Here is a 10,101-nt window from a genome sequence, read left to right as displayed (position 1 = left end):
TGAAGCTTCAACAAGTGGTTGCCATGGATGTGGTGAGAGTGACTTAGGAGTCCACAAAGAGCGGTGGTCATTCTCAGTGTTTGTGAGTTTCGTCTGCTGGAAAGGGTAGTAGTCACCAAACAGGATTTCTGAGGAGACAATCCGGTCATAACCTGTTTGAAGTGAACAGAACTCAGTGGAAGATTCTCCTGGGTCAAACTTTTATTCATGAGCAGCTCGTTTTCCTTCTTAAGTGAAAACTGTGGCAGGTAGGAGAGGAGGAATTAGAAACAGCTCCTACTGAGAAAGACAGGAATATTTAGAGTATCGCCGCCACTGGGAAAGCTGTCATAAAAACCCATCCAGAAATGTTCAGCCTAGACACGGTGAGGTTGAATCTGCAATATGCAACATATGTGTAATGCTCATAAATGATAGAATACATTTTTTTAAGCATTGCTTAAAAATTAACAGAGTTGAATTTAGGTCCAATAAGAGAATGCACAATTCCGTCAAAATGATATCGGTATATTATAATTCAGAGGGGAAAAACGTCAGACAAGAAAAAGCTGACAAAAGAAATGTCAACAGAAATTCACATAGGAAGAGTTTGCTGCAAAGAAAGGACAAATGAGTAATTTCATTTGATGCATCAAATAAGAGAAGAGAGATTAAAATGATCTATTGTTGAAATCAGAATCTCAACATTTTTTTTTTGCTGATATGAAATCAGAACAAAAGGTTATTTGCTAAACACCAGAATAATGAGAGAAAATGTTTAAAGGCCATTTTTATGACTTTCTTCAAAGTCAAAATCTTAAAATGCATGTCTTGTTTTATTATAGGGTATGTAAACTTCTGGTTTCAACTGTATCCATCTATATCTCTGTCAGACTGAGCTCCACGGTAACACAAATAGAAAAAAAAAAAAACTAATTTAAAGTGGAAAAAGCACCAAAGAACTTGAGAAAAACTGCAATAAGTTCAATTTCAATTATGTTTTTATGTATCGAAGAAGTACAGTAGATCATAAATCAGTCAGAGGTGTTTGGGTCAGAACCGGGTCACCAGCCGAACTCAGGATCCACTTCAGCTTGATGATTCACTTCCTGACAGTCAGCTCTGCTTTATGGCGACTCTAACGCAGAACTTCCTCCTTTACTGCAACATAACGATGTCGAGCCCGATTACACGCCGGCGGAGCGGTGGCGTGTGAAAAGCTGCAGGCGTGGTTTCAGTTCATTGATTCTAAAGCTTTTTACATCAGATTCAAAAGAAAAACAGGCTGGAACTGCAGCAGCAACTCCAGTTATTTGGAAATTGAATATTCATACTCTTTCAATACATATAAAGATTTCAATTAACAAAAGAAAAAAAAAAGCAGTCACGATTTCCAGATTATAATGGGATTTTACGTGGGAAAACGAACAGAAACAAAAGCTCACACAGAACTTTTTTATTAATCTGATCGTCAGAACAGGTCGTCATGATGAGGAATGTTTCCCTGGAATGTGATCACTGGGTGATGATGGGAGAGCGGTCCGGATCCCGGCTGACAGTCATGAAGCCAGGAGCTGCACATCATCACTCTGGTCTGGAAAATTCATCTCTTCCTGAAGCGGGACGTTAGTGCTGCTCCGCTCGCTGTCTGTGAGCTCCTCGGGTTTTGAAGAAGAGAAATTCAAAAACCGCTCATAAACAACACGACAGCTGTCCGCCGTTTACTCCCTCTTCTTCTTCTTCTTCTTCTTGTGTTCAGGGCTGCTGTTCCAGTAGTAGAGGACCTGCAGAGTGATGATGCCGTTGCATGTAGAGGATATGACGTACGTCAGAGCCATCAGCGAATCCCCGGTTTCCTGGGAGAAGACAACATTCGATTCTCTTCAGTTTATTTCTATAGCAAAAAATGTCACAACAAATGTTGTCTCATGCACTTTACAAAAATAATAATAGTAATAATCATTTCAGTTGACATGCATTGCCATTGATCCTAGTTATCAAACAGTACAGTATGCTCTATTAATTATTCAAAGTGGATTAAAAAGTTTAATACTTTGTTTCTTTTTCTTTGTTATGTCATTTTTTTATTTAAATTTTATTTTTCTCATTCATTAATTAAATGTACCACACCATGTATTTTTTAGTTTTATATTAAATACATTTCTATTAATTTTTTTAAAGTTTCTAACCAATGGAAACCCAGCAGATCATCAAGTCACTGACTTAAGAACAAGACATTCACAACTCAGAAAAAATACACCGATGATGAAATGGGCTCCAAATTGTGTTCAACTTGTTTAATGTGAGCTTAATGAGAACCTCCCTCTGCTCCTCCGTCAGAACAGGAACAAAGATGGAGGACGAGTCTGTTCTCACCTGCAGGGAGGTGAAGATCCGAGCGAGCGATCCGGCAAACAGCAGGAAGACGGAGATGGCAGACAGCTGGCCCGTGTGTCCATTACGGAAGTTGGTTGCAGCCTGGATCAGCTGGAACGGTCAGACAGAGTCAGAGTCAGTCGGACATTTGCAGTAACATCGCCATCGGCCCAGGGTCATTTTTAACGCATCGTATCAGTCTGGATCAATAAAACTGGGCTGATATCAACAACCGCTATGCATGTCCGCCTTGTTTCCAGAGAGATTGGGTCACGTGACATTGATAGAGATTCAGCACAGGATTATGGGAGTTTAACTTAAGCAGAGAAGCAGTGGTGAAGTCAGCAGTGTGGTTGTTTTTTTCTCAAGGTGTCGAAGGTGTTGGGGAATATATATACTATCAGATAATACTGGTTATTGGCCATAACAGCAAAATTAATATATGGTATCAATATTAACCAAAATGTTCACATCAGTGCCTCCCTACTCAGCAGAGTGTCTGTAGATGCTGCAGTAAGCCGGTTTCCTTCACTTATAACTGATATTCAAACTATTCTGCATTTCATGCCTGTTCATTCTGTTTGTCCCACTCATGCATATATAAAAAAATAAATAATAACTCAGAAAACTCATATAGCTACAATTAATACCAGGTCAGTAACTTGTCAGCATGTTAGAGGCCAGGCAGTGTGATGCAGAGAGACATGGAGGGTTTGCTCACCCTGCCGATGATGATGGCTGGCATGTTGAAGGCCTGCATGCTGGTGACCACCGACATGGGAGTGACTGGAGACAGGAGGACGCCCAGCAGGACGAAATATACCACCAGAAACAAGAGACCTGGACGACAAGTATAGACGTTTAGCTCAATGTCTAACAGATTGGTGTTTATCTGACCTTATCTTTACTGAACCTAAACATGATTTTAAATGTTTTAAGCACTTTAACCAAATCTATCCATCCATATACACAGCAGCCACTGTAACTACCAGCAGAGCACCGACATGTCGGCCAGTCCATTTATCTGATTTCCTTCATTTTGAGCCATTAGTCGATACTTTGATGTGAAACTGATCTTATCTTCAGTTCTTATCAACCGTAGTAAAGGTCTGAAAATCAGCCACTCTCCCCTTTAGCTCTACTATTAGCTATTAGCTGTTAACAATAGTCACACCACTGCTGGCAACTTAGTGACTTTCACTATATTTAGCAACTTTACAAACGGAAAAAAAATGGTTTTGACATTAATCTGTGTTAGCAGGTTGTTTTTTTATTTTTTAAAAGATCGATACCACTGGGTTACAAAGAAATATTTTTTGGAAGTTGTCTTTGTTTTTTCAACTAAGACTAATTTGCCCCACTGAATCCAAAAATGACATCCATGTCTCCCAATCAGGTCAGGTTTTTATTCTAATTTGATTTTGAGAAATCTGATCTTCTGACTAAATTGATGACATTTTTGTGACATCATCAGTTCATTTCTGTTAATATTTCTCATCCAAAAAAAAGTTTTAGGAGAGAAAAAGAATTGTTTTCCAACAGAGTGTATTAATTAAATGTTACAAACTTGGATTTCTGCAAATTGAATAATAAACACTGATCAGGGTAACTACATGTGAGTTGAACATCACGTCTTCATTGTAAAATTCTCCGTCTCTTCCCTGTCCTGATGGAATCTCTCCTCCTGCTCATCACTCATTGATCAGATTCTCCAGATGTGAGAACAAGTCCTGCATTTTGATGCTCATGTTGCTCCATAGTTCAGAAAGTTGACCTGATTGAGCAAAACCAATGTGATTTTAGGATTCAGCTCATCAACATGACCCTAAAACAGTTGAAGTTCCCCAGACAATATTTTGGCTGATGACCAGTGTAACTGGTCAACAGCAGACAACCACAATCAGAAGTAACTGCAGCAAACCCATTTACAACAGTGAGAGGACAGTACAAGTCAGTTGTGACAGTGTGTCTGGTCTCACCTATGCCGGTTCTTCTTCCATAATGCTGGATGAGGAAGCCGATGGCGACCGTCTGCAGCATGAGGAACAGAGCCTCACCCCAGGCACTGTGGCCACATTCAGCATGTTACTTCAACCATCAAACCAAAAAGTAGAGATAAGCAACACAGAGTTAAAGTGCATGAGGTCCAGACCTGAAGGGGAACTTGTTGGACATGCTGTAGACCATTGTTCCAGTGATGGCTAGCAGCTCCAGGAGCACAGAGTTGAAGCTCAGCCCCTCTGCACTCTTTGCTCTCATCAGTTTTATGATCTGAGGTAATTTCACTGTGAACAGCGGAAGCAGAAATGTTATAGATGTTACAGATATACACAAGAGGACGTTTATCTAAAGAGATCCTAAATCCATTTTTGTCTAGAAGAGTGGAGGAGATAACTAAAGTTAAGCAGCACCCACAAGGAAAAGAGGTGAATTGGTTCAGATCAGATGAGAAAGAAAAACGTCCGATGCAGCCTGCAGAGGAGGCGTTAGCCACTAGATTTAGATTCTTCTGACTGAAAAATTAATGTTTTGAACCTGCCATGCTAAAACCTTGACTTGAATCTAATCCAGAACCGGTGAAGAGTGCTAAAGATTAGATTAGGGTGATGGCAGGAAGGCCTTCCAACCTGAACTTAAAGTTGTAGTTCCAGCAGACGGCATCCTCAGCATGTGTTGGGTTTCGAAAAGAAATTATCTTATGTTTGCATAATAAATTAAAACAGCTTATATCAACCTCTGGAGGCTAAATGCCTTTAAATTTTGAAATGAATTTATTCTTCTCCTGCTGCCCATCAGGCTGGGATTGATCAGGACAGCAGGCCTGGGCTGCCATGACGATCACTGGGGTTGCTTCTCAGCAAAACTAATTAATTCTTTCAAAAAAAAAAAAAAAAAAAGAAAAAGAAAGAAAGAAAGAAAGAAAGAAAGAAAACAACAAGAAAAAAAAATACTGAACTGAATTTGCAATTTAAAGTCTAGCTGTTAGGTAGGCCAAAATTACCCTGAACTGTCTGAGTGGATATTTGTATCACACAAAAAGCTTTACCTAAATTTAAAGTCAAACTTTAGCGCCAATCCCAATTAATCACAGGAATAATGAATTGGTTGAATATTTTTGTTAATATATTTGAGGAGAGAAACAACTCAGCTTTATTTAAACAGTTATAGTTTAAGACAGAAATAAATGATTTACCCAGCACTGATCCCAGGATGATGCCGATCCCCAGGGCTTTGCTCAGTACGATCTTCAGACATGGTACTGGTCCAAAAAAACAAAGAGGAATAAAATACATGAACACAGTCAATAGAGTGGAGATAATCAGTCATTTGATTTGACCCGGAATCGTCCAGATAAATGGAAGTAGATCTCTGTTTGGGTTAGAGCTGCTCCATGTGACCTTATGGACCAACATGATCTCATTCTGAATTTGCGCAACAGAATATGAAGTGAAAAGCAACATGAACCCAGGTTGTAGCAGAACATTATTCACAACACCACAGTCCTGCAGGCCTGGTTTCACTTCACCACGCATCAGAGTCCTGGAAGGAAGTAGGGACAGGTCAACATCGCCCTCTGCTGGGCAAATGGCAGAGGGATCTTGGGTTAAAAACGGTATTGGGAAAGATGAAAGTGAACAAGTGCTGAAAATGATTCAAGTGTTAAAAGTGTCTGACATCATGCCGCCGCTACTGACTTATGGATGGAGGCACAGTAGGTGGAGTTTGGCAGATTACACAGCAGATGAGGTGAAAATTAATAAATGATGGAGAGATGAATACAAACGTAACAATTTTTCTTCAACAAAAAGCAGAGTCTGCAGTCAACTGAGAAACTACTTTGAACATCTTGCTGAAGGCAGTCAGAAATGTTTGACTCAAGTCATTCAATAAGGAAACGCGTGCACGTGTCTGAATATGAAGAAAGTTGTTTAAAAATCCCTCATTATTCTGCCATTTAGAATGTATTAATAATTTAGGTATGGCTGAGGTAAAGCAGGGAACGTCTGGTTTGATTTAATGTCAGAGAGAAGAAACGGCATTTTCATACGGAGCGTGAACTATCTGGTTTTAACTGCATTTCAATTTCCAGGGTTTAAGCTCCCATTCATTTCCAAATCTGCTGTGTTTAAACTGCTGCAGCCCGGAGAACTGTGACGTGGGCTTCCGGTTGAGCAGCTTTCCCTGAATGCTCCCGCAACTGAATGAGGAACTTGTCTGCATATCTGGTGTTCAAACAAAAACATGAACAGACAAGCAATAAATCCCGGAAGACTTCACACCTAATTGCCACCATCATCCCGAGACACCTTGGACTGGAGGAAATGACGAAACCGAACACTCACCGTCCAGAAAGTCGAAATCCAGAAAGAACTTATCGTAGCAATTTTCTGGCATAAAATATGCCACTAATATTCCCCTAAAAGGATCCATGAATGATTCCCCTCTCGGATAACCTGACGTATCTGCCATATTCGATGACGTTACTCTTCATTGTGTTACCGTCACAAGTCCCCGGGAGTTTCAGTGAAATACAAAGGTTCCGCTGGAGCTTCTCACTCATAGACATTGTTCTCATTGATGGATGTAGGAACTTCCATAGTGTGGCTGAAAAGGAAAATGCAACATAACAGTTGTTTTAATGGAAATGTCACAATTTAAAAAGAAAGAAAGAAAAAGATTGAATTGTAAACCATTGAATAGAATTATACTTATATTATTATAACAAGCCTGGCTTATTTTATGGAGGGCAGAGTAAACAAGCTTTTACTTTAATATAAATACATAAACAAACCTTAATGTAACCTTTCAAATAATATAGCCATGTTTATTAATTCATAAATAAATAATAAGGATATAAACAGTGACATAAACATTAGCTCATATGTTGCAGAAATCTAAGAATCTAATGTTTCCAATCTCTGAAGTCTATTTCTTTAAATGCACAATCAATCTCCTCAAGTAAGAATAGCAATTATAATATAATTAAAGTAAAATAAAAGAGGACAGTTTTCCCCCAAACAGTTACTCAATAAATGTAACCAGTACTACCTATGTTTGAACATAGATAACAAAATTAGTAGACTAAACTTGTGAACAAGCTTAATGTGATATATTGGCATTAGCTAGTCATCATTTTTCTGACATTACCTGCATATAACAGCATTACTCATCTCACTCTGTCAGCTTGTGGGTGTGGGGGGGGGGGACTGTGCAAAGTTCTTTTCCTTTTGCTGGTTTGCTACCATGACTCTAACACACACCTGCAGCTCTGAACAGCATGAGCAGCAGCATATCTCTGTCAACAGTATATATGTTGACATGAATCAATAATGATTCCTCAGTTTTGATTTAATATAAAATCAATACACAAAATACACATAGATCCAAAGTAAGATGATGGTTGATTCAACATTGATATAGTATAAGTTATGATTGAAAACCTAACGTTGACTCAACATGTAAGTCACTGACCACTTTTTAAATGTCAGGCTTCAAACATGGATCCAATGTTTCTGCCTGTCCACATTTTGCTGTCTGGAAAAGCTCTCATCCAGAGCTCAAAGAGGAGGAAGAGAGTATCTGCGACACACAGCATATATTGAGTCAGCATTGATTAGACGTTGAGATTTCAATCATAATATAAAATAATAACCACAAACATTGACGTTATTGATGTGAATAAAAGCTCTTTCAACCCACAAAGTAAAACAAAGAGAAATAAACACACATGAATTAGTCAAATAAAAATAATAATGTGTATCTTTAGGCTTATGCAAAACAATATTATTTTCTTAGAATTCTGTCTTTATTCCCCAGAATTCCCTTTTGCAGCATGCAGACCCTACATTTTTATTCTCTACTGTGCATACTATTCAGACTCAGACTCAGTTTCTGCTTTCAACACATTTTGAGCCATTTTCAACTCATTTTAATTCATTAGGCATATTATGCCACAGTTAGTTCTTTGTTTACGTCAAACAGCAGCGGTTTATAAAAACAAAATAAAAGCCCCATAGGTTCTAACATTAGATTTCAACCTTAGCTGGAAGTTAAATGTTAATTCTAACATTAGCAATAAAAAAAATATTTCAAAATGAGGCATCCTTATTTCGGAACATTTTGCTAGAGTTATCCATATCACTAAGACACTAAAAGGCTAACAATGCCTTTACTCTTCAAACGTTTGCAGAAGTTGTCGTTCAGTTTCATATCTGGACCGAAAGAGGGCAGCATTCCACCCATAGATCAGTCTTTGTAACGAAGAAGAAGCAGCGTCCATCCTGTCACAGACAGCAGCAGTTTGTGTGTTTTTACAGAAAGTCGTTTGTTTGTGAGGGTCAGATGGCCGCAGTGTGTGATCGGTATCGGAGAGTGTGTTTGTCAGATACTCAGCTGGACTTCCCGGGCCAGCCGTACTCTGTGTCCGTCCTTAAAGTCGGTTACTGCGTCCCTCAGACTGACGGGACGTTCAGAGCCGACGGGACTATTACCCTCATAAGGGGAGTCATGGACATTCTGGTGGATACCGGGGGGCCCTGGGACCGGGAATTCCTCCTCCACTCATTAAAGCGAAGAGGCCTGGAGCCCGGGGATATACAGCTGGTGGTGGGGACTCACGGACATTCAGATCACATTGGAAATTTGAATCTCTTCCCTTCTGCATTGACTATAGTGGGATACGATATCAGTGAGGGGGACACGTACCGCCCCAACCAGCTGGCAGAAGGACAGGTCTACACTGTGGATGAACATGTAAGGATCACATCGCCTGCAGCACTTTATTTAAACTTCACCAAAACAGTCTGTGTATGACTGAAGCTTATCTTTTTGTGGCATTCAGTGGCCACATTTTCTTATTTGGAAAGATTCATGTGATGCGTTTTATTTACCTCGGAAATCTTAACTAAAACAACCCTGGAAGTCAGAATACCACCAAGTTTCACCTTAAAACACAACAGTGAGGATGTGATTATTGCAGAAATAATATGTCCATTTTCACTTCTAAAGGCTCTAATTAAATCACTAATACAGCAGTTCTCAACGTGGGCGGTACCTCAGGGGGGGGAGGGGGGAGCGGGGGTGCGTTCAGAGGACGGAAGGGGGCGCTGGCGGAAATTTTTACAAAAGGGGAGCGCTGGGATTCCTTTTGGGGGCGTTTGGTCGAAGGTAAACTTTACACCTTAAATGAAGAACAATATCAGTTTAGACTTTGAGCAACTTGTTAAAATTGTATTGTTTAACATTAAATCATGCTTGGCTGCAACGGTATCGATGGCAGCTCTTCTTCTTCTTCTTCTATTCAGTGTTTGTAGCTTCTTGGCGCAGCTCCGTTCTCCTGCTTCTGGTAGCTTCACCACATCAGTTCAGCGTTACACCGGCTGATGACGTTGCTGTGATTCACTTTGTCTGGTATTTTTGTACTTATGTTTCGGCAGTTCTGTGATCATGTCAAAGCAGCAACTTATATTAAAAACTGTTTTATTTCCGTTTGAAAGCTGCCCGCTTCCATGGAAGGACAACAGAAAATTGCTCTTATAAACATGTAATTACTAAAATCACTTTGTACCCTCACTTTGTATCCCTCTGAAAAATGAACCCATTTAAATAAAGAAATCCCTCCATGGTGACACCTCGATAGAGAGCGTTCATTTTATAGCGTTAACATCGGAGCTGTAAGTGGTCCGGTATTCTGTCAGATCAGCATACATTGTCAGATAGTTATACCTTAGCTCAGACATGTATAGC

General features: G+C 39.6%; 2 protein-coding genes across 2 annotated transcripts in view; one reads left to right on the top strand and one right to left on the bottom strand.

The window, feature by feature from the left end:
- Window positions 1-962: 962 nt before the first annotated feature.
- On the bottom strand, window positions 963-6,879 carry mpdu1b (mannose-P-dolichol utilization defect 1b). The gene is made up of 7 exons (XM_015046702.1): window positions 6,699-6,879; window positions 5,549-5,614; window positions 4,508-4,640; window positions 4,335-4,420; window positions 3,077-3,195; window positions 2,356-2,466; window positions 963-1,835 (listed from the first exon to the last, which is right to left on the bottom strand). The coding sequence occupies exons 1-7, from the start codon at window positions 6,823-6,825 to the stop codon at window positions 1,701-1,703; spliced, it is 777 nt and encodes a 258-aa protein (XP_014902188.1). The 5' UTR covers window positions 6,826-6,879; the 3' UTR covers window positions 963-1,700.
- A 1,721-nt stretch (window positions 6,880-8,600) lies between these two features.
- The window catches only part of mblac1 (metallo-beta-lactamase domain containing 1), an 8,543-nt gene continuing 7,042 nt past the window's right edge, over window positions 8,601-10,101 (top strand). Inside the window, exon 1 of the mRNA XM_015046666.1 lies at window positions 8,601-9,108. Within this exon, the coding sequence (XP_014902152.1) occupies window positions 8,698-9,108 (411 nt within the window). The 5' untranslated portion in view covers window positions 8,601-8,697. The remainder of the gene's footprint in view (window positions 9,109-10,101) is intronic.

This window comes from Poecilia latipinna, unplaced genomic scaffold (assembly GCF_001443285.1).
Source record: "Poecilia latipinna isolate Pla-1442-1.1 unplaced genomic scaffold, P_latipinna-1.0 Scaffold40, whole genome shotgun sequence".
Taxonomy (NCBI): Eukaryota; Metazoa; Chordata; class Actinopteri; order Cyprinodontiformes; family Poeciliidae; genus Poecilia; species Poecilia latipinna.
Note: the sequence above shows the minus strand (reverse complement) of the source record. Positions and strands in the feature narration are given on the sequence as shown.

What these genes read in the sequence shown, in the direction of transcription:
- mpdu1b (XM_015046702.1), bottom strand. Translation starts at nt 6,825, where the DNA reads ATGGCAGATACGTCAGGTTATCCGAGAGGGGAATCATTCATGGATCCT. An exon ending in TGGAAGAAGAACCGGCATAG is followed by an intron (nt 3,196 to 4,334) that starts GTGAGACCAGAC and finishes CTTGTCGTCCAG; the next exon opens with GTCTCTTGTTTCTGGTGGTA. An exon ending in GGATCTTCACCTCCCTGCAG is followed by an intron (nt 1,836 to 2,355) that starts GTGAGAACAGAC and finishes GTCTTCTCCCAG; the next exon opens with GAAACCGGGGATTCGCTGAT.